General features: G+C 57.4%; 2 protein-coding genes and 1 long non-coding RNA gene across 27 annotated transcripts; 1 reads left to right on the forward strand and 2 right to left on the reverse strand.

The window, feature by feature from the left end:
• Positions 1 to 5,389: 5,389 nt before the first annotated feature.
• On the reverse strand, positions 5,390 to 6,293 carry LOC309631911. Its single transcript, XR_014246640.1, has 2 exons — positions 6,197 to 6,293; positions 5,390 to 5,634 (listed from the first exon to the last, which is right to left on the reverse strand). It is a non-coding gene; the product is annotated as an uncharacterized lncRNA (long non-coding RNA).
• Positions 6,294 to 6,582: 289 nt separating this feature from the next.
• Positions 6,583 to 20,878, forward strand: LRRC61 (leucine rich repeat containing 61). Of its 21 annotated transcripts, none has more exons than XM_082398786.1 (9): positions 6,593 to 6,747; positions 8,947 to 9,101; positions 9,526 to 9,678; positions 13,903 to 14,436; positions 14,554 to 17,015; positions 17,560 to 17,763; positions 18,272 to 18,347; positions 18,614 to 18,708; positions 19,362 to 20,878. In XM_082398786.1, the coding sequence occupies exon 9, from the start codon at positions 19,523 to 19,525 to the stop codon at positions 20,303 to 20,305; it is 783 nt and encodes a 260-aa protein (XP_082254912.1). In that variant the 5' UTR covers positions 6,593 to 6,747; positions 8,947 to 9,101; positions 9,526 to 9,678; positions 13,903 to 14,436; positions 14,554 to 17,015; positions 17,560 to 17,763; positions 18,272 to 18,347; positions 18,614 to 18,708; positions 19,362 to 19,522; the 3' UTR covers positions 20,306 to 20,878. The 21 variants fall into 21 exon arrangements, with proteins under 21 accessions (XP_082254924.1, XP_082254912.1, XP_082254913.1 ...); XM_082398787.1 differs by having other exon boundaries at positions 14,554 to 14,742; positions 16,693 to 17,015; positions 18,272 to 18,708; XM_082398789.1 differs by having other exon boundaries at positions 14,554 to 14,742; positions 16,880 to 17,015; positions 18,272 to 18,708.
• A 253-nt stretch (positions 20,879 to 21,131) lies between these two features.
• Positions 21,132 to 24,310, reverse strand: RARRES2 (retinoic acid receptor responder 2). 5 transcript variants are annotated; one of them, XM_082398806.1, is made up of 6 exons: positions 24,169 to 24,310; positions 23,039 to 23,236; positions 22,694 to 22,798; positions 21,813 to 21,908; positions 21,467 to 21,593; positions 21,132 to 21,250 (listed from the first exon to the last, which is right to left on the reverse strand). In XM_082398806.1, exons 2-5 carry the CDS (start codon positions 23,210 to 23,212, stop codon positions 21,477 to 21,479), a joined length of 492 nt encoding a protein of 163 aa, XP_082254932.1. In that variant the 5' UTR covers positions 23,213 to 23,236; positions 24,169 to 24,310; the 3' UTR covers positions 21,132 to 21,250; positions 21,467 to 21,476. The 5 variants fall into 5 exon arrangements, with proteins under 5 accessions (XP_082254932.1, XP_082254929.1, XP_082254931.1 ...); XM_082398803.1 differs by having other exon boundaries at positions 21,813 to 21,956; XM_082398805.1 differs by having other exon boundaries at positions 21,132 to 21,271; positions 21,813 to 21,956.
• Positions 24,311 to 26,942: the final 2,632 nt, after the last annotated feature.

A 26,942-nucleotide genomic window follows, 5' to 3' on the forward strand; every position in this document is an offset into this window, starting at 1 on the left:
CAGGCTGGTCAAGTCTCTTAGTGCCTGGTGTGGACAGACTTGTTGTTTGTTTCAGGCAAGAAGTATCTCCCACCCCCCTTCCCCTGCCAAGTGGGAGGCACATCAGTAAATGTCAGCCTCTGACGTAGATGCTCAGAGCAATTACAAGTAGCAGAAGATCCCTGAAGATGGGCAGTGGCTGGGGGTGGGATACCCCTGCACCACCCCCACTGGCAGAGCAGGAAGCATCCTGGGAGACCATCCTGGGACTGACCGGACAAGCCTGTGGAGAAGACGAGGCAGGTGAGGTTAGCTCAGCTGCACGTACAGAAGGTGGCCGACAGAGGGCAGTGCCGCCCAAGGGACGGAGACCTCCAGACCAGGTTGTGCCGCCACTGGGAGTGCAACGCACTGCACTGATGTGAGAGGTTGTGGCCTTAGAGCGTGGCCGTTATTGGGAACAGGGATGATTTTCCAGGTGGTACCAGAGCCTGGATGAAACCTCCTTGAAGGATGTGTAATGACAACAGCAAGGTGCCAGGTATTGCTCGGGGAATCCAAAGGGCAAAGAACTAAGGGGCCTTGCCAACTGGAAGCTGCTCTGAGGCCAGGCTTCGCAACAATCTTCCGTGACTTTTTCCCACCTCAACATCCTGAGATCTGGTACATTCCAGTCTATAATAGGGACACCCATCAGCCCAGATTCTCAATGGAGAGGAAGAGTTACGTACAGAAGATGGCTGTTACTGCAGACCGCAGGGTCTGATAAAGCACCTAAAGCAAGGCCCTTGATGAGGGCCTTTGGGTTGCTTTGTACAAAGATGGGTTCGTTGATAACATTGGGAATAGGAGGAGCGGAGAAATGAAGTGGGGTTGGTTTCTCTTGCTCCTGAGAATCTCCAGGTGCATGTGCTGGACGTGACGTTTGTTTATAAACCTTGGGGTTTCCAGGAATGAAGTCACTTGGCAGCCACCACAGTTTTGCTTGACTTGGAACCAGAAGAGTGAGGGCAGGTGACCAAAGTCTATGCTAATTCAGCCCGCACTCCATGTAACGAACCTGCGTAAGAATCACTCGGAACAAACAAACCCATAGAATGCTGGGACCAGAGCCACGTCCGTTAGGACAGGGGTTCCCTACCTCGGCACTGCTGACAGTTAGGGCTGGATAGTTCTCTGTTGGGGACCATTGGGGGCGGGGGGCTGTCCTGTGCATTGTAGGATGTTGAGCAGCACCCCTGACCTCTGCCCAGTGGATGCCAGCAGAACCACTCTCCCTGCCCTGGGCTCTGACAATCACACGTCTCCAGCCATTTTGAAATGTTCTCTGGGGGTCCAAGTCCCTCTCCCCCACCCCTACGTTGGGAATCACTACTCTAGAATCTCAACCCCTCAAGTGATTGATAAAAATTTAATCAGTTTATCAACCCAGACAGGAGGTTGGGCATCCTTGAGGGAAGCTGGTATCCTGAGCACCAGGGTTCTCCGTGAGCCGTTCCCAGCAGGACCTGGAGCTTCTGACCTGGAGACCATGCCCTGGGGAGAAGGAAGCACCGAAGCTTTAGGGGATTATTGGGTGCCTGAGCGGACTCTAATCCCAGCGCCATGTGGTCCAGCAGAGGCCAGATGGGGGTGGGGGGCTCGGCGGGGGGGGAGGTGGGGAGCATCGCGCAAGCCCAGTAGAACTTTGGCTCACCCTGCAGGCATCTGCCCGGAAGAGGGTTGGGACAGAGATTCTCAGAAACCCGCAGAAGCCCCACCTCAGCTTCCTAACCTCAGGATTAAGGGCCGGGATTGTAGCATGGCTTCCCGCCTGCTGCAAAGGCCAGCCTTTCTTCCCCTGACCAAGCCCGGCAGACATTAGGGAGATGATTCTCTGCGCCCACCCACGCTGCGTCTCGTAAGCAGGAGTACGGGAGGCCGGAAGGGTTACTGCAGAGGCTGCAGCCTTGATCCGTCGTGATCCTAGGTGCAACGGCCGTGCCCTTGGTCTGCAGCAATTGATTTGGCAAACATAGTTTTCTCTTGTTTCTTTCTGCCTGGCCTTCCAGGAGCTGTTGACTGAACAGCCTCGGCTCGGCTTCGAGGTCGGGATAGAGAATGGAGACCTGCGCTCCCTGGGTTCAAAGTCCAGCTCCTCCCGATTATGAGTTGAGTGAAAGTTAGTTAGTCTTTCTGAGCTTCAGTTTTATAATAGCACTAGTGCCTGCTTCGTAGAGGCTTTGATTGTGAGCTGAGAGAATGGATTAAAGTGCCTGCCTCGTCAAAAACTGCCATCAATAAATCACACGACTTTTACATAGTAACTCTTTACTTCTATGGCACCCTTCATTCTGCCAGGATCTCAGCTTCCTTCACCTTTTCTTGTTCCCACCACGGACACCACACTGATCCACCCTGTGGAAAAGGAAGTGGCAAGCCCCCTGAGTACTTTGAAGTGTGAGATAGGACCTGGGAAATAAGTGCCATGAAAAATACATGGAGCCTGTGTATGCATCTGTATTTCTATGCTTCATGTCAAATGTCCTTAATGTAATCTATAAATGTAGTGTCCTCTTGATGAAAACAAGGCTTTGGGGGAGTGAGGGGAGAAGAGAGAATGGGTACTAGACTAGATCTGCTGAATCTAAAGTTCTCAGGGAAAATAAACATGTAAGAAATAACCAGGGGGACTTCCCTGGCGGTCCAGTGGTTAGGACTCCAAGCTTTCACTGCCGAGGGCCTAGGTTCGATCCCTGGTTGGGGAACAAAGATCCCGCAATACTCGCTGCACGGCCGAAAAAAAAAAAAAAAAGAAAAGAAGAAAGGAAGAAAAAGAAAGAAAGAAACAGGAAATTTCTGAAAAAAGCATAGTATTTACAGGGACATTAGCCCTCCCAGATATTTAAAAGTATTATAAAGTCACAATATGAAAGGCTACAGAAATGAAGACAGTGGTGCTGGGACATGAATAGACACATCAATGGAAGAAAACGAGTCCAGAAATAAACTCAAATTGATAAACATGGCAAAGCAAATCCGCGAGGAAAAGATGAATAAAGGCAATGAACAGTGTCAGCACTCTCTCCCTCCCGGCAACAAAATAAATGCCAGCTGGATCAGAGATGTAACAAATGTAAATGAAACTATAAATGTACTGGAAGAAAACATAGGGGAATTAAAAAGAAATTATCTTGGGGCTCGCGCCTGCGCGGTCTGCACCAACCCGCGGGCAGCTCGGAGGGACGCGCCCGCTGGGAATCCTCGGGACCAGCGTGTGTGGAGGTTCCCTCCCGCCCAGCCGTGAATGCGGGATTACCATCCCAAACAGCTCATTTTTCTTCTTGAGGTCTTCGGAGTTAGTCCCACACCACAGATTTTAACTGTTTATTTTTATTTGGAAGCCAGCCTGTTCTCCTGATCAACTGTTAGCATAATTGCTAACCCTTAGACGCTGAATGATTTATGGTGATGAGGGTGGAGGAAAGGGTGAAAATTCTGGTGAGAGCAAGGCGACCATGTACACTAATGTGATTAACAAGTATGTTAAAGTTTGCATTTTGTTTGTTTGTTGTTTGAGTCAAAGATACTGTGACAGATTGGACCCCTGAAATTTTAGTCATCTAAACTGAATAGGATACATGCGCTTTGGAGTCGGGTAAAATCTTCAATCCAGACCCTCCAACTTGCTAACTGTGACTTTGGGTCACAGTTAAATAACTGCTCTGAGCCTGTTCCTCCTTTGCTTAAAAAAAAAAAGAAAAAGAAAAGAAATTATCTTGTAATGGGGAAGATCTAACTAAGAGGGGGAAACAAGAAATCCAGCAGTGATGAAGATAAAGTTTGATAAATTTAAATTAAAATTTAGATTTTCTGCAAGGCAAAAAGAAAAAAATTAAAGAAAAAAGATAAATGACAAACGGGAAACGATTTACAACTCATGACAGACACAGAGGTCATCAACAAGATAAAAAGGACAGAGTAGGTAAATAGAAAAGGAGTCAAGCAGACAGATCACAAAAGAAGTGGTAGAAATGACTTTTGAGCATAAAAAGATGCTTCCCATCATTTATAATCAAGGAAAGCAAATTGAAACAATGTAACCCCATCAGTACCTATTATATTAGCAAAGATCAAAACTGGTAATAGACTATAGTAGACACGTGTATTAGTAGCCATAGTCAACGTCCCCTGCCTCTCCCCGTGCTCTGAATACTTTCATGCATACCAGCCAACTTCCAACTGCCAGCACTGTCTTTGTCCTGTGCCGAAGGCTGGAAGTGCTGTCAGGAAATTATTGCCATCAGCACACTCCTCAACCAATGACTGATGGGACTTGTATGTACATGCTCCCAGGGTTTCTCCAGCTCCAGGCGCCCATAGAGCAGACGGCTTGCGCTTCTGCCTTCACCATGAGAAATGCATGCCCTGGGCAGCCTACCGACCCCAGAGAAGAAACATGGGGAGCAGACTAATCACAAAATGACCTGGAGCCAAGTCTGGCCAAACCTCAGCAGAAGCAGAGTCAAATGAGCAAAAAAATAAACGCTTGTTGTTCCAAGTCAGGGTTTTCAGGTGTTTATTATGCAGGATTATGGTGACATAGCTGACTGATGCAGTGTTATGACAGATAGATCTAGCCCAGGGTGAAATACATGTTTCTACTCCCTTGTTGATGACACTTGCATTACTCCAGGTCTTCCTGTTATAAACAATCAGCATCCCTATCTATGTCTGTGCAAATGTGCTGGAACTTCTTTAGGATGTATGTCTCCATGTAAAGAGCGGAGTTCTGGGTGATGTTTACTTTCAGCATCACAAGATATTGCCCAATGGCCCTCCAAAGCGATTGTTTACACTCCTACTAACTTTACGTGAACTCCTGGACTTCATCTGTTATTCAGCCTTTTTTATTTTTTCAGTCAGATAATGTGTGTGAAATGCTATCTTGTTTTAACTTGCATTTCCCTAATAATCACTGGTGAGCCTGACTCTCTTTTCATCTGTTTGTTGACCATTTGGGTTTCCAATTCTCTAATTTGCCTGTTCATATTGTTTGATTGCTTTTCTATTAGTTTTTGTTGGCGGGGGTATTTTTCCTATTGGTTTATAGAATTTCTTTGTGTATTTTATCTACAAGTCCCCCTAATCCTAGAGAATCTAGTGCCAGGAAGAGAGGGAAGAAGACGGTGTGTTTGGAGGGGATGGTGGTGAGATCAGACAGCCCCATCTTTTCTATTGCTCTTTGAAACCATCGTTAAAAAAATGAAAAGCTAATCACAAATTAAGAAAAAATATTTGCAACGCACATATTTGTCAAAGGATTTGTATCCTGAATATATAAAGGACTGAACAAAATATAAGTATATAAAGAATTCAACAATAAGACAAACCCAGTTTTTAAAAGTGGGCAAATAATTTGAACCCACACTTCACAAAACAACAGTTTTTTCAGTTTATTTGTATCTCCCAGTTTTGCAATCAAGTCATCCTTGGTTCTAGAGTGCCTCTGGGTTAACACTGCAAAGGGACCAGCTGAGCCCATTTTATACGGACCCTCATGCAACAGTACAACTGTGAAATCATCTGTGGCTCCCTCCATCTCCTACTTTAACTCTCCGTGTGACTGAGTCTCGTTTCCTCATCTGTATAATGGAGAAACCAATACCTCCATCTCTGAGGCATGGAGAGAATCAAATAAGATTAAAAATAACTTTGATAAAGGGCAAAGATATATACTCTCATTGCAGGGGTCCTAGTTTTAGCTCAAGCTGGAGGACTGCACCAGCCTGGAGTTGATGGGCCCAGAGCGGGGGCGCTGGAAGGAGATGGAAAGAACTGAGATCAGCCCTGGGAAGGTGAGCAGGGAGGACTGCCCAAGGCCCGGTGGTGCCCAAGCCTAGGCCCTTGGATTTGTCTGACTCTGGCGGTGGAAAGAAGCTCAAGGTAGCCTTTGAAACAAGAGTTGGGTACTTTGGAGTCCAGGTGGGACCAGCGTGAGGAGAGGAATTCTCCGCTCAGCCCAGGAAACGCGGCCTTTTCGGCCCCGAGACAATTCAGTTTGGGGAGTTGGCAGAGCACCTCAGTGGAGGCGCGCACGGACGACCCCTGGGTTGTCGGCGAGGCCTTCGCGGTGTCACCGGAAATTTGCCCCAGGAGATACCCTGGGTGGGTGTCATAATGCTGGGTGAGCCCTCAAGGCGAGACGAGACTCCGACACACGGATCATTATCATTACCGTGGTCCCTTCCGTCCGCACGTGCGCACAAGCCCCGGGCTGCACTCGGGCGGTCGGGCTGCACTCGGGCGGTCAGACTGCCGCGGCGCAGAGCCGGGGATGGAAGGGGCCTTACGAATCCGCCAGTGGAGGAGGAAGACTAGGCCACCGTCGCCCCGGAGCGCCTGCGAGCGCTTCCTCCCAGGCCACACAGCTAAACTAGCACTATTAAATACAAACAAAGAAACAAAGTACCCCCCCACACACACACAAAAAAAAACCCAAAAAACCCCTAACGCTGTTAAACGTGTACGAACGAGTCCCGGTCAGGTGAGAAAAGCGCGAGACTTCCGGCGGAGGAGGCGGTTTAACACCACCGCTTCCGGCCGCTGCGGCTGCGCCTGCGCACTGGGCGCTGCGCTTGCGCACTCGGTGCTGGCTGCCTGCTGGAGGAACGTACCAACCGCTGGAGTGGGGTGGGCGCGGAGGACCCGCCGACTGTCGCTCCCGGAAGTCTCCCCAGAACCTGGACCGCCCACCACCAAGCTCTGCAGGGCCCTTGGCGCCTCATGGTAGGTCCCGCTGCGGCGCGGGGGTGGGAGCGAGCGGCGGGCCGCGGACGGCGTATCCTTACTACCCGCCGCGGGAGCTGCGCCGGCTTCACAGCTTCGCCAGCCCCACTAGCCAGCCAGACCTTTGGCCGTAGGTGAGCCGGGGAGGGGGCGTTGTGGTCACAGACGTAGACTTGGGGGCAAGGCGGCTTTCCCTGACCTGCCCTGCCCATCGGGCGGCCCAGGTGTCCCCCTCCCAGCCTCCCTCCCCTTCCCAGTGCCCCGCACCTGAAACACCCGGTGAGGCCAGACCTGGACAGCGGCTCGTATCCATCACTCACTCTGTGCCAAGAAGTGCCCTTAAACACTGCTATATGCGTACATTAATTCCGTTAATCTTTCACAAGCCAGCGAGGTGGATGCTGTTATCCCTGTTGTATAGACTCGGAAACCGAGGCACGGAGCGGACGAACACAGCTGGAGGGTAGCAGCCAGAATTTAAACCCCCATAGACCGGCTCTGGACTTCATGCTCTCTCAATCCATTGTGGAGAGCAGCCTCGCAGAAAAGAGCAAAGGGTTCTGCTGGTGTGTAGTTTAAAACATCTCATTTTATGTCATTTTTGCATATTGTGAAATCTAATGAGGCTTGGTTATTTAAAATCTCTCCCTTAGGGTTTAAAAGTAGCCAAATTTGCGTGTGGGACAAAACCCCAAAATGTGTAGTGGTTTGCTCTACTCTCTTCCTTCCACACATTCCTCTGGTCCCATGCTTTTTTTCATCTTCCATCTCCTCATAGGTGAGCGGGTGGGGGGCTGAGAAGCCGAGGACTTGTAGGCTCACCAAGTGCTTTGAAGTCTCCTGGGGTCTGGTGGATAGACAGGCACCACCTCCTCCTCCCCCAGTGCAGGGGCTGAGAGAAGAGGGGGCTGGTGGGACTGGGCAGAGTGAAAACTCGGAGAAAGGTCTGGCATAGGTATCGAACGCCCAGGGTGGACTGAGCTCTGCATGAGGCCCTAGGGTGAGGCAGGCCCAGGAGAAAGAGAAAAGTGACCACTGTGCTTCTGGGCATGCGTGTGGGAAAAGGCCTGGTGAGTGTAGTAAGGAGGAAATCTCTAATCCATGGAGTCAGAACACGTGTAAGTGCTGAGGCACTTCCTGTCTCAGGCTCAGCCAGCAGGTTGCTAACCCCTCGGGAATCTATAGGCTCTTGGGCATAACTGCCTTGGGCCCTGCCCCTGCCCACACTCAAGGGCCTGCCTGCCACCATAGCCGTCCTTCTTTGCTGTGTCAGGAAAAAAAAAAAAAAGCTTTCTCATCTGCAAGGATAAACACACCCACCTGTGCCTTGAGTCCCTCTCCCTCAGGAAGCTCCTGCCATCAATCCTCCCTTTTTTCCCACTGTACCTTTTCTCTCTTTTGAGACAGAGCCAAGCCTTTTCCCTCCCACCCCAAAGCGTGACCCTTTGACATTGCAAGTGCCTGCGTCCCCTGCTTCTCATTGCATAGCCCCAGGGCTCCACCTGCTTCATCCGCTGAAGGGACCCTGTCTGTCCTTTCTGGAAAGTCTTCCCTTGGCTCCCCTAACATCACTTAGGTTTTTCTGTGTCTCTGTCCTCTGCCTGTCAGGCGTCTTGGAGTCTGCTCATCCTCTGCCCTCCCCACGGTGTCCGTGTTGTCTAGGCAACCACCCTCCACTGTCTTCTCCCACCGGTGTTTTCCCTCAGTTTCTACGGAGACTTTTACACGGATCTGTATCTTTAGCTCAGACTTCTATCCCCTGACCCTGTATCTGTCACATCTACTCCTGAAGATTTGTTCCAGAAGAACCTCAAAATCACTATATCTGTAACTGAACTGTATTTAGCAGGGACTGGGGTGTCCCTCTGTATCCCCTCCTCCTCCACATCGCAGCCCAAGTGTCATCTGCCCCCTACATGGCTCTCCAAACTGTCCCTTCCCCTCCAGTCCCGCCTCCGTTACCTGCTCCTGCCCTCCTCCCCGCCTGCTTCCCAGGGCTGCACCTGCCGCCTGCCTCGTGTGGTCCCACCTGATGCGGCCCCGGAGTCTCCACCTTGTCGCTATATCAAGTGCGTGTATCAGCTGTTATGAGAAGTGTCACAAACAACTTCTTACTAATGATCAAAGTCCTGGAGTTTGTGGGTGATTTCTTTTTCAATTTTACATTTTTACATTTTCTTTTTCAATTTTACATTTTAGGTTCGTGTAGACTCCAAGCTGGCTCTCCACAGCGTCCACCCCGCTGTCACCCTGGTGTGCTTCAGTGAAGAGAAAGGGGTGCCAGTCATTGCCCAAGATCCCGGACCTGCCCCGGGGACTGTCAGGAGATGAGGTTCCTCAAGCAGTAGCCTAAGGTAAGCGACCCTGCCAAGACAGAATCTAAACTCCCGTGTCATAGACTCGATTTGCCTGTCGGTGAGCCCGCGGCCTGGCACCGCAGCACTTACCCTGCTTGCCTTGCCCTGGTGCCGGTAGCCGTTTCCAAGTTGTCTTCTCGTCCCGAGCCCCATGTGCCAGCCGGGCAGTGACTCTCCTGTGTTTGTATGTTTAGGGCACGGTGCTGGCTCATGGTAGATATTTGACGAATTACTGTTAAATGATCAAGTGGCTCGAGGGTATCTGCAGAATACAGACGGACTGGTGGGACAGGGCTGGTCGGGGAACAGAACAAGGTTGGTGCCCTGGGTTCAATTAGTGCGTCCTCAGGCGAAGGCTTTGGGGTGTAGCCCAGGCTGCAGCCTAACTCACAGGTGTTTTCTTTTTCTCTGCCCTCATCAGTGAGAGCAGGTGGGACACAGGCCTGGTTTCAGTACCCTGTTCTGTGTTCTCGGGAGCAGTGAAGCCCATGGACTGCTCTGGTCCTCTGCTCTGCCACTGAGCGTCACGTTGCTGCTCTGGGTTTCTGTTTCTTCAATCAAAATAAGAGCGAAGGTTAGTCCCCTCTGGCTCTGTCATCTAGAGCCCTTCCCCTGGACTGTGACAGTGTCTTGTACTTCATTTGCACCTTGATCCCGCCCCGCCGCCATGTCACCTCCCGTGAGCTTCAGACCCCTGGTTCGGTGGTGGCTGACTGGGTCGTCGAGCGATGGGCTTGGGTGGTTGCCTCTCGGTTCCCCCGAGGCCCCTCTGGCTGGAAGGGGCTCCTCGGTGTCGCATTGTCCACCCTGGTTCACAGCCGGGTCTCGCTTGAGCCGCCCAGCGGGCTCGTCCCCAGTAAAGGCCGTCCTGCCATCCCTGGTGATCCTTCTGAATGTTTAACATCACTCAGTGTCACAATGTTCTGGTTTAAATCTCCTCAATTAACCTGCATCTCGCTCTGGTCTGAAGAGGTGCCTCACTCGCAGCTGTTTGGGGCAGGGTCTACGCCATCTGACTCTGAATCTTCTCTTTCCCAAGGAGGCACAGCCTAGCTCACTGGGCTTTTCCTTCCCTCTCATTTTCTTTTTTTCTTTCCGCATGTTTCTTCTCTGACTTCTTCATGTGTCTTTTCTTTTGAGAGCCCTGAGTTTGACCTCATCTGCAGGAAAATGAACCGGGGGGAAAGGAGTCGAGGATTGTGCTGAGGTTTGCGGTTTGAGCATCTGGGTGAACAGGAGTCCTGTTTACTGAGCTCGAGTTGACTGTAGGCCGAGCGGGTGAGGGGAAGCCTGCGAGGGAGTCGTGAGCCGAGAGGGGCTGGCAGTGCTCAGCCGGTAAAGGTGGCCCTGGTCAGGGAGAGGGTGTGGAAGGAGAGACGAGACCTGGAGACGAGGAAGCCCGGGAAACACCGTTAAGGGACGGGCAGAGGAAGAGGGACTAGAACAGAGACTGAAAAGGAGTCACAGGTGGCAGGATAGCCAAGGAGATGTGCTGTCCCACAGCTGCGGGCAGCAGCATTCCAGGTGGAGGACGTGGGCAGGTGCTGCTGGTGTGGAGAAGCCCGCTGAGGCGGGGCACCGGGGGTCCCTGGGGCCTCGGCGGGGGCAGTGTCAGGGAGCAGCAGGGGCCGGAGCCAGAGAGGAGTGGGCTTCGAGGGGAGGGGGCGTGGGGGGCCTGCGTCGCTGGCATTAGGAGCTGCCCCGTACCACGTGCTCTGACAGAGGCTTGGGAAGCCTCGGGCCGCATCGCTCTCCGGTACCGAGCGACGTTGCCTGTTTAAGAGGCCCTGCGGGTGCCAGGCACGACCCGGGTGCCCAGGACGCAGAGACCGGCCTCCGCATTCCCGTGGCCTGTGCTGACAGCGCCAGCGTCCGCAGCTTTTCCCGGGAAGCCTGCCTGACGTCTTGGTGAGGTCCTTCCCGCCGGGGTCCCACAGCCCTGCAGCGCTCCTTTATACCCTGCACCTCGGCTCTCGTCTCCCCTGCCGTGTGTGTGAGCGTTTTATTCTCATCTGCCCCCCGCCAGCCTGGGGGCCATGTGCACACAGGGGCCTGGCCTACCTTATACTGTATCCATCACACAGGAAGACTGCCAAGTGCCTACTAGGCTCTGATAAACATTGAAGGAAAAAAGAGATGTGAGTTAACGTGGTAAAGAAGATGGACACAGAAACCACTCCTGTGCAGAGGGCTGGGGGCTCCGGTCGAGGGCTGCTCCGTTGGGTCTGGAGGAGTGCATGTCAGGCTTCACCCAGGAGGTCGGCGTCTGGAGAGTTTTGTCCTGGGATTGATTTCATATGGTTACTACGCCTTACATCCTCTGCTCTCTTCTCTCCCCTCCGGCCTCACTGTCCCGTTAATGGGCCCCGAAGTGAGTAGGCAGCTGGCTGAGAGCCATTCTCTTCATCTTGCCTTAGATCTTGCCTTGTCTTCTGTCATCTTGCCAGAGGACAGCCTGGGCCTGTCTTCTCATTGCCCCAAGCTCCCAAGCACGTTGGAAGTCGGAAAAGTCAAAAAGCCCCACAAGAAACATACACTCTCAGGATCCATGGGGCAGGAGCCCCCTGTGTGTGCTGACTCCTCCATGATCAGAGCCAAGACCCCACCTGCCGCGCTGGCTTCTCCTGGCTCCAAGTTCAGCACCGGAGCTATCAACACCCCTTGTGGACTTGGCTGGGCGCCAGGGAGCACCTGCCAGAGACTGAGGTCAAACTTGAGTTTGTACGCATAGGGGAGGAGGCCGCAGTGGCCCCGGGAAAATCAGAACCCCCGGCTCCCAAAAGAAGAGCGGGAGGGACCTATCCCTGCAGGGGAAGCAACCCCCCGCGCCTCCGCAGCAGCCTGTGGGTCCCTGCACCTGACCAGGCGTTCCGGGAGGAGCAGGAGGAAGGTCTCCTGGGGCTGCGTGTCTGCAGCGAGAGGAGAGCAGCCGGCTCCCCGGAGAGGCCTGGCCTTGGCCGGCCGCCCCCTGTGAAAATTGCCACCCCGCTGCTGGGCACAGTAAGCCAGAGGGAGACTCCGGACCCTGTGGCCTCCAGTCCGTGCTGGGGCAGGAGTCCCCTGTGCAGCCTGAGAAGAAGGTGTCCAAGTGGAAGGCCCATGGATGGCGAGAGGAGGGGCAGCTGGCAGGAAGGAAGTCGGGGGACCCAGTGCTCAGCTCCAGTCACGTCCCCTCTGACTTGCTGCTGGTCCACGTGGCCAGCCGGACAGGCTGGAGGCGGGCCAGCCTGGCGAGGATGAAGAGGCGAGGCCAGCCGACATCCTCATAGCCCATCCGGCCGGAGAGGTGCGTCAGCTCAAGACACGGAAGAAGAGGCACTTGCTTCCTGGTGAGGGTGAGCAGCCGCCCCTGCTGAGCCTCCAGAAGCCACTCTGCCTGAAGAAGCTGGTGAGGACTGCGCAGGCCGAGGCCAAGGGCTGGGCCCCCGGGCACTCCCCGGGCCCCCTGCACACCCTGGGTCAGAGACCCGTGCCTGACGTGAGACGCTGCTTCACCATCAGCTGCAGGAACTCTGTGCCACCGAGCATCAGACGGGGCAAAATCAAGGGGCGGCCCCAGCCTTCAGCTCTGGTCCGTCACTCGGCAACTAAGCACGGGCGGGAGGTGGGGAGGAAGCCAGCTGCAGCCGGCCCTGGGGAGGAGCGGGGAGGGGGGCCCGAAAAGAAGCAGAAGGACCTGCCCACGGGGGCCACCAGCCGTGCCCCTGAGAGCTGCCATCACCATGCTGCCGCCGGATGCCTCACCTCTGCAAGATGGTGACGGACAGGCGGGCCCGAGCGGCTGATGCAGGCTCGGCCTCCCCCGCCTACTCCCCCCGACGGCAGCTGGGGAGGACTGAGGTGGCGAATGTGCCCCCAGCCAGCTCCGAGCACAGGCCCGGAGCCAGAGCACTGCCGAGCTGCTCTGCAGCCTGGCGCTGGCCCTCTCCTTGGTCTCGGCCCCGCTCTGCGGGAGGTTTATGGCCCAGGTGGACCATCGCCGCCGCCTGCCGTCTCCAGCCTTCTTCTCCCGTGAAGCCCTGCCCCTGCTGCACGGGGCGATGGGCGAGCAGGTGCGTCAGGATGCAGTGGGCCGAGGGCGGCCGCGTCCACCTCACCGTTTCCGTGGCGGCCCGGGTCGCGGACGTGGACTGCGCGGCTGGCACTGCCCGCTGTGGGGTGACGCGGCTGGGTGGCCGGCAGGTGGCGCCGGGGAGCCCGAGGAGGCCGGCCATGCCTGGGTCCGAGGCCTGCCCCTGGGCAGGGCTGCGGAGGACGAGCCGCGGGGGCTGCCGGGGCAGCTCAGCCTGTGGCTTGGCCACAGCTTTCTGCGCCTGGGCTTCCTGGTGTCGGGCGGCTGCCCCAGCCTGGAGCAGGCGGTGAGGACGGAGGGCTGCCCCCACGCCCCTTGCGTCGCCCACTGCCTCGACTCCCTGGTGGGAGACTTCCTGTGTCACCGTCACAGTGTCCAGATCATCCTGGGCACGGCCGGGGCCATCCGCAGCCACTTCCAAGGCTCTGCGGAAGCCCGGCGGCTCCTGCCAGCCCCGCAGCCCTTCCTAGGGCTCTCGGATCCCTGGTGTCCGCCTGCCACTTGCTGGAGCGGCTGGTGGAACGGCAGCGGCTGCTGCGGGGGTGCAAGGAGAGGCAGCAGCCGGGGAGGAAGGGGCGGCCCTGTTGGCCACACCCTGAAGCCTGGCGGGCGGTCTGGTCAGCTCCCGCAGCCCTTCTGGATGGTGGTCCGGGAGGCGAGCACGCACGGGCCGCCTTAAGCCTGGTGCTGCCCCAGCCGCGCTACCTGCACGTCTTCCTGGCGCAGGTTCGCGGGCGCTTTGAGGAGCGGAGCTCCGGCGAGATGGGCGCGGCCGTGCAGCTGGCCGAGGACCTGGCCCTGCCGCTCTCCACAGACCACCAGCTCCCTGAGCTCTTCCACCGTGAGGGGTTCGTGCTGGCGACCCTGCTGGACCCCGCTTGAAGGGCAGGATAGAGGCTACCCTCCCCGAGGGGGCCGACATCAACCATTGGAAGCAAGTTCTCGTGGACGAGGTGAAGGAGCTCGTGGTGCCCGAGTACTCCTGCCGCCCTCCCCTTCCGTGCAGGGCCCCACTGCTGTGCGTGTGGACGCCCCCGAGCCGCGCAGGAGCCAGGAGCCCTGGGGCCGCAGGGAAGGGCCGGGAAGCGCCCGAGCAGAGAAGCAGGACCTCTGGGTCCTTGCTGCTGGGCCAGAGGGAGAGGAGCCTCCCGGAGCAGGTGGAGAGCGGGGGGCTGCCGGTCTCGGAGAGGAGCTTCCCTCTCCACGGAGAGCCACCTGGCCGGCGTCATCCGCAAGAAGTACCTGCGTGAGAACGAGACAGTGGGTGCCCAGGAGGACCCCCTGCTTACCGGCAGAAGCGGCGGGACGTCTGGCCAGACATGGCGACACTGGCCACCATCTGTCTATCCTGCCCCCTGACGGGCGCCTTCTCTGCAGGTGTCTTTGCCTCCCTGGGCGGCCCCGCCATCGTGGCGCATGACGCCCCTCTCCCAGTGGAGACGGCTGCGCGTCTTCTCTTCTTGAAGACCAACCTGGGGCGTTTCCTGAGCTACGCCCCCGCCCCTCATCTTCCCCAGCAGAGCGCTGCCGAGCTGCTCTGCAGCCTGGCGCTGGAGGCGCAGACCGGTGAGTCTGACCGCAGGGTCCGGTGCCCTGAAGAGCGGCTTGTCCGTGTGTGTCGGGGCAGCAGGCCCTCAACGTCTGCGTTCTCAGAGAGCAACCAGGCACCATGCGGGATATCCTCAGCCACCTAGGGCCTGGGTAAGCCGTGGACACTCTTCCTGGAAAGGAAAGAAACCCTAATATGATAGAGTAGCCACTTTAAGAGGGAGGTGCCCACACGCACACCAGTCTTCTTAGGGTCTGTACTTTGCCGTGGATCCCGGGGTTCCCAAGAGCCCTGGTGGAGGGCACCGCCCAGCTCCTGCGGGCGTGTGATCGAGGAGAGCTGGCATGCCCAGTCATCACGTGGCCGTTGTCACCTGTAGTTTGTTTCCAGACTCCTGGAAGCCTTGGGGTTTCTTCTTTCTACAGTGAAAGCAGTCTCAGGAAGCAAGAAAGGGCATGTATCCCAGTGACAGACCGGCCTGAGCTCCTTTAGGGTCGAGTGCAGGACCTGAGGGCATGGGGCCCAGGTGCTGGTGGGATCGGTGGGAAAAGAAGGAAGGGCGAGGCCAGAGTGTTTGGGGAGGGGCCCGTCCCACCCACAAGACACGAGTCCAGCTCTGCTGAGGTGCTGGGCCGCTGGGAGAGGGACTCTGAGAGGGAAGGGGGTGTGTAGAGACACCAAGGCCTAACTTGCACTTTGGCCCTGGCTGTGGGATTGAGCCCGGGAGCCTGTTCCCTCGCTTCCCCTGTGTCACTGTGACTAATGCACTGTAGGACGTTCGGAAGTTACTGAGAATGTAAGGAAGCAGGAAAAATTCACCGTAATCCTTTCACTCAGCCTCTGTGAAAACTTTGACATGTTTCCTTTTTTTACCTTGAGATCATACCCTCTGTGCTAGTTAGTGTGCTGTATTTTCAGTTTAACAGTGTAACATGGCATTTTCTTGAATAAAGCTTCATACGGATTGTGTTCAGTGGTTGGAGCACCGTGATAGGAAGTGAAGTCTCACCTCCACGCTGCTCAGGTCGTGTCTTCTTCCCCAGCTGCTGGAGGCATGTCTGCACAGGCTCCCAGCGAGGAGAGGCCAGCGCCCCCAGGGGAGAGGCTGGGGCTAGGGCTGCACGTCTGGCCGGCGCCCCCGGGGGAGAGGCTGGGGCTAGGGCTGCACGTCTGGACTCTGCATCCCGTGCATTTGGGTGGTGAGATCAGGGCCCGGCCCTGGACCCTCTCCCCGCCCCCCTGCCTCCCTTCCTTAAATCGCACGTGCATCTCAGACTTCAATGAGAATCACCTGAGAGCATCTTAAAACTGAGGCGTCCTGTCCCTCCCTCGCAGATTCGGGTGTAGCAGGTCAGGTGGGGGCAGGGATGTCAGGTGCCCTAACTAAAGCTGTCCTGGGGGCCATGTATTGGTCAGTGCCGCCATCCTTCGGGCTCCTCCTGGGAGAGGCACCGTCCCCTTGCTGTGTGGCCTCCCCGCAGCGGCTCTCCTTGTTCTCCGAGAGGGGAGGCCTGGACCGGCGAGGCACCAGGGTGGGGGGGTGTGAGGAGGACGAGGGCAGTGAAAGGGAGGAGAGGAGAAGCTTGACGGTGCCGAGCTTGGGGGCTTGGGCTCTGGAGCGGTGGTTCTCAACCGGGGGCAGTTTTGTCCCCCAGGGGCCATTGGGCAACGCCTAGAGATGTTTTGGTTGTCACAGCTTGGGGGGGGATTGCTACCGCCCTCTTGTGGCTGGAAGACAGGCATGCACGGAGCAGCCCCGGCCCCAGACGGCGGCAGTGCCGGGTCCAAGAACCCTGCGCCAGGTTGCGGTCGGCGGGGATGGGGCGGAGGAAGGGGCCCCAGTTCACCGAAGCGGCCAGGTGACTGTCCACCTGAGGCTGCTCCGAGTTGGACCATTTCTTCCCTAGACTTAGCTGTGCCCTGCCCTGGCGACTCATGGCATCCTTTTCTGGCCCATTCCCTGATAGGTAAACTGAGACTCAGAACTGCTGGCTCTGAACAAGGGAAGATGGGCCTCCCCCCGGAGATCCAGAGTCACCTGTTTCAGTCATAGCCTTGTCCGTGTGACCGAGTCCTTTTCACAGACACACGTTGGGCCAGCGGCCTCTGTTCGCTCATTTCCATGAGAGGACCAGGGTGATTATGCTTTTTTAGAGGAACGTTGACACTGTTGCATGTGGACGAGCCTTTCTCGCATCGCGCGGAGCCTGCTCTCCGCTGCTGGCCTCTGCATTGGCTGGGTTTGCACAGGCGTGTGGGCCCCTGCCTGGTGGCGGTGTGCAGATTTGAGGTAAGATGGGGCCCAGGAGCAGAGCAGAGGTCATGGACACGCTGGAGAATCAGGTTTTGACTACTGTGCTGTTCATCTAACTGCAGACAAGGGCGTGGGACCCAGGGCCGAGGGCACAGAGCCGAGTGCTGGAGGGGGCGCGTGTTTCCTGCCAGATGGGACCCTGGGGGCACAGGAGGCCTGTTGTCCAGTCCCAGTGTGATCTTCCCGCTCCCCTTTCCTCTTCCGCAGAACGTGGGCACGCGCACACCGTTCTCTGCCCGCCCCCTTGTTCTTTCCCTCCCTTTGCGCACCACCTCCATCCCCATCGCTGACGGGGTTCCTCAGGGCATTGCTTCCCCCCCCCCCAGCCCGTCCCCCCAGCAGCGGCAGGGCGTTTGAACACGGGGCTGGTGGCTCTTCCCTGGAGGCCTGGCGTGTTGTCCTCCCCACCCCCGGCTGCTCATCAGTACCCTCCGTTCAGCCTCAAGCATGTGGGTGTTCGCCCGACTTCAGCCCCTGACTGTACACCAGGGCTTCCTGACCGCTTTCACCCCCAAAATAGTGGCTGGGAGGATGTGCGTACCGCTGGAGAGAGGCCCGCAGATACTTGAAGAGGTGGTGTCCCCCCGAGGCTGGCCCGTTGCGCCTCGCTCTCACAGACGGTGCCTGGACCCTGTCATCCTGGACTCGCCGCTGCCTCCTGAGGCCGATGCCGCGGGACACCCCAAGTGCGAGACGGGAGCCCGGCCTCCAGTCACATGGCCAGGTTCTGGACACACGTTCTCCTCCCTCCTCTCATCGCTCCTTGCCCTTGGGCGGGGTCCTCGTCTCTGGCTAGTGCTTTTATGGCCCGTCTCCAGTGCCCGGTGGCCTGTGGGCCAGAGCAGGTTTAACCAACATGGAGGTGACTGCGTCGCTCACTGCTTACAAACCCAGCAGATGTTTCCGCAGAGTGACCAGGTTTCTTAGCAGGTGCCTCCATGCCTTTTGGACAGAAACGTTGGTAGAAGTGAAGAAGGAGCTGGGCTGCTGCAGACTGGAGGGGGGCTGGGGAAAGATGTAGGGCCCCCTTCTCAGAGATGGGGTGGGGGTCAGAGGTGTTAGCCGCTTCCCCAGCTCCCTGGGGCGTGTGGGAGGAGCTCTGGGCCTGATTTCCTTGGAGGGGGCCTGAGGAGTGACGTTGCTATGGAAACGCAGCCTGGGGGCCTGGCCGAGGCTCTGGAGCCCCAGGTTTTGTAAACAGTAGGAGTGAATGGCTCCTTGTTTCTCCGCAGGCCTCACCCCGCCTGGCCGCCTGGCCTGGGCCCGGCCAGAGTCTGTGGGGTTGGGGAGCTGCCACTTGGAGCAGAGGTCTGCTTGTTTGCCTCTCTTCTTAGACCCTGACCCCTCTGCGCTTGCTCGGCATCGCCCGCGTCCCTCCCCCTGGCCTCCTGCCTCGTGCTCTGGTCTTGCACTGACACCTGGGTTTCTGCCACCCCACGGCCACTGGCGACTAGAAAGTACCCTCCCTCCCCTTTTCTGGATCCAACATAGGTGCCACCCTGCCCCTCCCTCCAGGACGGCTTCCTTGACTGTCCGGACTCCCCTCCCCAACCCCCCTTTGCCCATGTTTGCAGCTGGAACCAGGCTATCTGGCTGGCAGCGATGGGCGCTGTTCTGTTGGTGCCACGTGAAGAGCTGGTCTTGACAGGCAGGGGTCGGGGGAGCAAAGGTGAGGGGCCTGGCAGCACTGCCACTCTCCCTGTGCCTCCGCTGTCCCTTCCCTCCCTCCACCTCAGTTTCCTCATCAAGGACTGAAGGCTGAGCCCTCAGGCCCCACAGCTGCCATCAGAGGTCACAAGTTGGCCCATGGAACGCGGAGACCACTTTGAATTCATTGCTGATTTAAAAAAAAATTGTCAAGAAGGCCCAGGTGCTCTCATTTGTGTTTGCCAATGCATGGCTCTCCCAGGAAGGAAACAAAAGAGATTGGCGATGATGGTGACCTGTTATCTCTTCAAAAATAAATGTAAATGGTTAAAAGGAAACACCTCAGAATTAATACAGATAATCGTGAGCAGTTACCGAGAAAGGAGAGTAATGAGATTGTGTCTCCGGAGCAGATTTGGGAGACGGGAAGAATTGGTAACGTCAGGCCTGAATCCCATCCAGCATGGCCATAACCGCCAGGGCCGAGTCAGGACCCCCTTAGGCAAGGGCCTGTCCCTGGCCCACCTCGCTCGGAGGGGCTCTTCACCCTCCTGCGCCCTGGACTCCAGTCCTCAGGTCCCGCCGGGCCATGTAGGTTTCTGGCCCTGGCGGTGGAGGCTGGGTGGTCATTGAGGTGCTCAGAGGCCCGCTTACTATTTGACTGTTTCTCCTTAGGGACCTGCTGGCCCTTGAGCGGGGGTGTCGGAGACAGGCGTCCAGCCCAGGCCGAGTGGACGGGGCGTCCTTTGGGGTGAGCAGCCCGCTGACCGCCAGTGGCACCTGCGTCACCGTGACGGAGCTGCTGGGGCCCCGGCCACCTGGACCCACTTCGTCTCATGGAGCCTCGGGGTGAGAAGTCGGGAGAGGCCGACGGGGTGCGCGTCACCCCTCAGCTGCTCAAGGCGCGCTCAGGCGAGTTCGCCCTGGAGTCCATCCTGCTGCTGAAGCTGCAGGGCCTGGGGCTGGCGGACCTGGGCTTCCTGGGGGAGTGCCTGGGCCTCGAGTGGCTGGACCTTTCGGGCAACGCGCTCACCCAGCTGGGCCCGCTGGCCTCCCTGCGCCAGCTGGCCGTGCTCAACGTGGCCGACAACCGGCTGACGGGGCTGGAGCCCCTGGCCGCCTGCGAGAACCTGCAGAGTCTCAACGCCGCGGGCAACCTGCTGGCCGGCCCCGGGCAGCTGCAGTGTCTGGCGGCGCTGCGGGGCCTCGAGCGCCTGCGGCTCCGCGACCCCTTGGCCCGGCTCAGCAACCCGCTGTGCGCCAGCCCCTCCTACTGGGCCTCGGTCCGCGAGCTGCTGCCCGGCCTGAAGGTCATCGACGGCGAGCGCGTGAGCGGGCGCGGCAGTGACTTCTACCAGCTGTGCCGGGACCTGGACAGCTCCTTGCGCCCCAGCTCCGGCCCGGGCCCCGGCCCGCGAGCCGTGGAGGCCCAGCCCTGGGTGGAGCCCGGCTACTGGGAGTCCTGGCCCACGCGCAGCAGCTCCATCCTGGAGGAGGCCTGCCGCCAGTTCCAGGACACGCTGCAGGAGTGCCACGACCTGGACCGCCAGGCCAGGGACAGCCTGGCCCAGGCCGAGCAGGCGCTCAGCCCTGCAGGCGCCACCTCCTTTGTCTTTTGAATGCGCCCTGTGGCCGTGGCCCGTGGGGTTGCACGCTGTGGCCTCCCTGCTTGTCTTCATGGTTTCATCATGCTGGCCACTGGCCCTGCACACGGGCCTCTTATGGGCCCCCTTCCCTAAGAGCAGCCCCCCTCCCTTTCACACCTCCCCTCCCTCTCACACCTGCCTCAAGGAGAATTCCCCACCCATCCATCAGGGACACACCTCCCTTGGACCCTCCTCAGGCAGCTGGCACCTTGTGAGGCTGTCCTGCACCTATGCTGTGCTCCTGGGAGGAGGCCCGGCCTCCTCGTGCCCGTAGCTGCTGCCACTCCTGGCTGCCTGAGCCTGAGGCTTAGTGGAATAAACTTGCTTGGTCCTAAGGCTGAAGGTGAGAGGCAGGGATGGCAAGCCTCCTGCCCAGCCCGTCCTGGGAGACGACGCGGCAGAGCTCGGAGCGTGGAAGCCGCATCTTCCAGGTTGGTTTGTCCAAGTGACCCTCTGCTGTGCCCCCCCGTCCCGGGTCTCCCTGAAGCCTCCGCTGCCATGCCCACCCGTGCCAATCCCCATTAAATATTCGTGTTTTAATTTGCATTGCTGCCTGTCATTGCACGTGGGCGTGCTTCGTTTTCCCCAGTGTGGGCCCCTGAAAGCGAGCCTGGGTCCCTGCTGCTTCTGGTCTCCCCTGGGGAAGGAGGAGGAGCACACAGCTTTTGGGGTGTCCTGATGGGAGGTATCCTGCTCCCCCTCGGGGCTTTGCTTCCTCCCTGCGAGGCTGGAGCACTGAGGCCTTTTCCTCCCGCTGCTCTGCAGGAGGGAGGTAGGGAATGCGAGAGGAGGAGAGAACGCAGCTCTAGAGCACTTTTATTAAGGACTATGGGACAGTCCTCCCTAGGCACAGAGAAGGGAGGGCGGGCTTTCACTTGTTACCTCCCTCACGCTGCTTCCAGGAAGCCGGGTGAGATTCTAGAGGGAAGGGAAGAGAAACTAAGACTGGGTATGACGGAGGCTGTTTGGGCCCCATCCCAGCTGACTTCCAGGCTCCCAGCCCCTCTCCTCCTGCCTCCCGCAGCCCAGCCGCAGCTCCAGCTCCCTCTCCATCCCTGCCCCACCTCCCTCTCCATCCCTGCCCCACCTGGCTGGCCTGCTCCCCCTCGTCCTCAGTCCTGGCCAGCCACCTACCAGTCAGGCCTCAGCTGGGGGGCAAGGCTTTGAAGAAGGCGAACTGCCCAGGGAAGTAGTGGCTGTGAGGGTCCTCGCCGGCGCGCTCCACCCTGCTGCACTGGGCCTCCTGGCGCTCCTCCAGCTCCTGCCGGCAGCCGCGCTGCTAAGGCCGTGCCAGAAGGGGGACTGCCAGCGGCCCCCTCCACGTCCCCATCCCACAGGGGACGTCCGGGCCAGGCCCAGAGCCCCTCCTCGCCCCTCCATCCAGGCTTCCGCCTCCACGTCTCCCCCAGGCCCAGTTTCTGTCTACCAGCTCCCTCCCCAACCTCTGCTCCCTCCTCCGCCCGGTCTTGCCCACTCTTACCCGTTGAACCTGGGTCTCTATGGGGCAGTGGACCATCCGGCCCAGGACTTTATCTTCAGAGTCCAGCTTGATGCAGGCCAGGCATTTCCGCTTTCTCTGGGGAGGGGGGTTTAGAGCCCAGAGAGGAAAGGGGTGAGGGGAGGCCTGTGGCCCCACGAGGGTGAGAGTGGGACTGGGGGGCAGCGTACAAGGGGGGGTCCCCTGGCCGGCCAGGTGGTTCCAGGCTCAGCCCCACCTCAGACTGGGAAATTTCGGAAGTCAAACCATATAGAAGTCTAGAAGTCTAGAAAACCACTAGTATAATCCAGTCCCTCCCTTAACAGATGGAGGAAACTGAGGCCTTCAAAGAACCTGCGAAGTAACAGGGCTGTGGGTTGGCAGAGCTGAGACTGGAGGCCGGAGTGTTGCGCTCCCGGCCCCAGGATCGCCCCCACGGCAGTGACTTTGCCCCCAAGGTGGCTGATGACAGTCAAGCCCTGTTATGAATCAGCCCGGGCTGGGCCATCTCCACTTGAAAACACACAGGAAATGGGGAATTCACCAGGCCTAGGGTGGGGACCACCCGAAGCCCATACCATGGCCTTCTTCCACCGATGACTGGAAACCTGAGAGAGGAACTTGGATCGCATGGAAGGTGGACCCACTCTGAAGAACACGTGTCCTCGGGGGTAGCCCAGCCGTCCCTCCTCCTGCCTGTCCAGGCCCCCAGCCCACCTACGACCATCACAACCACCAGCCGAGACAGGCGAGTCAGCCGCCAGGGAGGCTGCTCCGCCCTGGGGTCTCCAACCTTAGGCTTCTCGCTGGATCTCCTACTGAGCCCCAGTCGCGCACCCCCGCGCTGAGCGCATGCGCCGTCACACACGTGTGCCTCCACTCACCCCGCTGGGCTTGACCTTGCACTCGGCTTTCTTCCAGTCCTTCTTCCGGCAGTTCGTCTGCTGGAGCTTAAACTCCAGCCTCACAAAGGTCCCGGCCGGGAAGGGCTACCAACAGACAGAGGAAGGCCAGCAGCCAGCTGAGCAGGCAGCGCCCTTCCCGGACGTGACCTGTCCCTCCTCCCCACCGTGAGGCAGCACGTCCCAGGAGACGGCTGGGCTGGTCGGCCTTTCTCTGGAGAGCTGGGTGCTCCCGGGGCCCAAGCACTTCTGTACCTCCTCCCTGGGAACGTGCCGGCCTCCCGGGCTGCAGCCCTATCCCCCTCCCCTCCCTGGGGCGCCGCTCACCGTGTCCATGGCACTGTCCACACTGGTCTCCCGGAAGGCCCACTGCACGGGCGGATGCTTGTGGAACTCCTCCAGGGCCACCTGCAGGCCCCGGTGCTGGGCCGCCGTGAGCTCAGCCCTGCCCAGGCCCAGCGCGCCCAGCCACAGGGCCAGCGAGAGCAGCACCTGCCTCATGGCTTCGCCTTAGTCACCCTGACCCTGCGAAGGGTACGTGTGGACCCTCAGCTCACGTGCCAGCCCGCGGAGCCACCGACTCCCGGGCCCTGTGGCTTGGGGACCACATCTGGTAGAGCTCTGGGCAGAGGTGGAGGGACAGGAAGTGGCGCCTTGCAGAGATTCCCCTGGTATTCCCCTCCTCCTCCCCTGCCCCCGCTGTTCCCAGGTCCAGCTCAGGGCGGCTTGGGCCCTGTCCTGGGTAGGCGCTGAGTTGGCTTTAGTCCTCAGGCCAAGGGCTTGGGAAGCATTGTTGCCCACTCCAGCCCTCCCCCGCTTTTCTGGCCCATCTTCTCTCCCGTTCCCTCTGACCCCTTCCCCTGCTGGCAGTCCCCAGACTGCTGGCCCTGTGGGGTGCCGGGCCCTGACCCTCAGCATCCGGCCCCCCAGCTGGAGGTGGGGAGGGGCAGGCCCAGAAGAGGCCAGCTGGAGGCTGAATATTTTGGGGAGGATGTAAACACGAGGGAGGGGCCCAGAGCGGGTGGGAACTGGGAAGATGCTTAACCCTCGCTGTGCTGAATGGCCAGGTGCCCTTGGCCCTCCCAGCCCCCACCCCAGAAATGGGGGCCTCTCCTCGGCCCCGCCACGGCTTTCTTTCCAGAGCAGACCCTCCCTCCCTGGCTGTTTTTTCTGGAGCCTTCGCCACCACCCCTCTCCCAGCCCTCTGATCCCGCCCCCCCAATCCATGACTGGGGTCTCCTGAGGGCTGGACCCTCCCCGGGAACTCTGCCTGTACAGTCTTCTTCGGACCAGAAAGCCACAGATGTGGAAACTGAGACCCCCGCAGTGAAAAGCTACCAGGGTCTTGCCTTGAAGAGAGGGCTCACAGCCAAGTTGCCAAATCTTGCCCTTTGGAGCTGCGCCCTTTGCCCGCCCCATCCTCCCGTCCAGCTGTCCTGCCATTCTCCCCTCCTCACCTCCTTTCTTGTGCCTTGGGGTCCCTCCTACGCTTCCCCTCCCGAGGCCAAGGCCGAGGCCGAGGCCGACTCCTGGCCAGGCTGTCAGCCTCTTCCCGGCACCCCCTCCTCCCTCTCTCGGGTCGGCCCCCATCTCCTCCCACTCCCACCTCCTGGGCCCCCTCCAGCTCCCAGCAGCCGAAGCTCCTCCCCACCCACTAGGACCGGCCTGTGGCCGCCGGCCCTCCCGGGACTTCCCTCCCCCTCCCACCCTCCCCTCCCCTCTCCTCCCGCTGACCCGCCAGAGGAGCCCCAGCTGTTGGCCTTCTCGGCTCGGCTGGCCAGGCCTCTTGGCAGCGGGATGTGGGACTGCCCTGCCCCCCGGTAGGGCTGCCCTTTCCTTAGGCCCTTCCCGGGCGACCAGTCCCTAGTGTCCCCGAGACACTCGTTTCAGGAAATTCTTGCCAGAAACACAGACATCCGCAAAACCACATGAGACCTCGAGGAGTCCTTTGATCCCTCCCCCTGCTTCCCGCGCCCTAAAGCCCCTCTGAGAGGGAAGGGGTCTCCTTTAGAGGTGACTCTGGTGTCTGACCACCTCCAACACCAGCGAACATGTCCAGTCGTGAAGGATCGCGTCCCACCCATGGTGGCGACAGACTGCAGCGTCTCACGTGGGTGAAGGGTGAGGTGGGATTCATTAAGGCTGATGGGGAGTCAGGGAAAACGGGGTTCAACTCCTGCTGGTCCTGAGCAAATAAAAACAAGCTCTGGGACTTGGTGTGTCCGTCACCAGGGCTGATCTCCCACAGAGAGGACCTCATTTAACTGCCCAGATCCCTGGAACTTCTGCTCCCTTCTCTGTGAGGGGGGGGTCAGAGACCCTACCTTTAGGGGTTGTTCTGAGGATTAAACGAGCAAAGTGGAAAGTGAAAAGTGACAGATGACCCAGTGTTTGGCACAAGTTTTTCTTCCCTTCCCTATGTACCCCTGCCAGGATTCTCCACGTGGAGCTGAAAGCTTCCTTTGCAATGTGCTCTGGGGGCGCCAGAAAGATCCTTGGCTTCAATTAGACAGTTCTGCTGGCTGAAATCCCACCATCAACATTTCGGTCCCATCTGTGAGTTGCTGACAATCGTTAAGCAGAGATGAGAGCTGGGGTCTTTGTTCTCCAGGAGCTCCTGGGGGGGCTAGAGAGACAAATAGGCACGCAGAAGACATTTCCCAGCCCAGGGCCGCGTGCTGGGGGACGTCCTGGGTTGGAGGGGGTTGACCAGAGAAAACTGAGCTGAGGGCAAGCTGGGACAGAAGTCCTCCTGCCTTTGGTAGGGGCCGTATGAGGCCTGGGGGAGCGAGGGAGGCTGGTGCAGGGTGGTGGCAGCCGGCAAGGAAGGAGGCTGGGTGCAAATACAGTGTAGGTCACGCAGCGAGACCAAGTTCCCTTTGGGTGAAAGGAATGTGAGGGGCGGGCAACCGCAGTGCAGGGCAGTCACTGGTGGGGACATGTGAAGGGGCTACTTAGCGCACATTCATGAGCTCAGCACCAGGTGACACGTCCCAACCCAGGGGAGCGGTGACAGCACTTAGCTACTTAGTAGTGGCTAATGATCTTCCCGGTATCACAGGTGAAAGTGGAGATTCACATACCCGAGTCGTTCTGGCAAAGTTTTCCAATAACCGAACTGAGTACCCAGAACATTTTCCTTTAATATTTGCTACCACAGGGCAAACTAGTATATGTTTTTTCAAAGAATCAATTTGACCTTGAAGCAAAAGCATATCAGTTTCAAAACTACACCTGCCTGAGTTAGGTACTTTCACTACTTTTTGTAGCAACTCAGTATAATTGACATAAATTCAAAAGAATATTGCATAAATTCAAAAGCAACTATAAATGTATCAAATCAACAAACTATTCATCAAATTTTTCTTGTAAATTTTGCAGCCACTTTACATCATGCTGTCTACTGTAATTAAAATCCTTTACGTATTGATTCATGTGAGAAAAGTATGCAAAGTCATAATTATTGATCTCTATTAGTAAAAGATTGAATTTGAAATTCTTATATTTGTCTGGACAGGTCACAAATGAACTTTTCCTTTCTTTGGAGCTTCAGATGTACCTTGATCATACGTAGTGTGATGTTGGTGAGAAAACTTACACTGACATTTAAAATGTTTGATTGCTGAATATTTGGTTAACATTCTTTTTTGTTTCAAGAAAATCTTGGAGTAAAAAAAAAAAAAGAAAAAGAAAATCTTGCCGTTAACAGTGCAGTAAACCTTAGTAAAACCCTTCCATGACTCAACCAATGAGTGTTGGCAACAAAAAGCTTCTTAAATTCATGGTCTCCTACTTCTTTCAATAGTCCCCTAAAGTGCTGATGTTTCATAGTATTTGCACTTAAATACCGAACAATTTTAACAACTGTGTCCATGACACTTGCACAGAGTCCGTTCAGAAAAGTGAGCCCAAATATTTTCAATATTCAGTGGAATGAAGCAATGTGGGAAACACTGGTCTCTTGTTTGAAAATTCCAGCACCTCAGTCACACTGGCCACATGTCAAGTGCTCATTATGAAGCATGGTGTCTATATATGTTCATAAATGCATGGGATATTTCTAGAAGGAAAAACAAAAAAACTTGTAGCAATGGTTGCCTCTGAGGAGAGGAACTGTCTGACTGAGGTAAAGGGGAGAGAGGAAACTGCATGCCCTTTGTATTTTTACAATTTCATACCATCTGGGTAATTTGTTGCTTAAAGTGTAAAATTCGTTTTTAGAAGTTTAAAA

The sequence above is a fragment of the Balaenoptera borealis genome (assembly GCF_965194805.1).
Source record: "Balaenoptera borealis genome assembly, chromosome: 7".
NCBI lineage: Eukaryota > Metazoa > Chordata > Mammalia > Artiodactyla > Balaenopteridae > Balaenoptera > Balaenoptera borealis.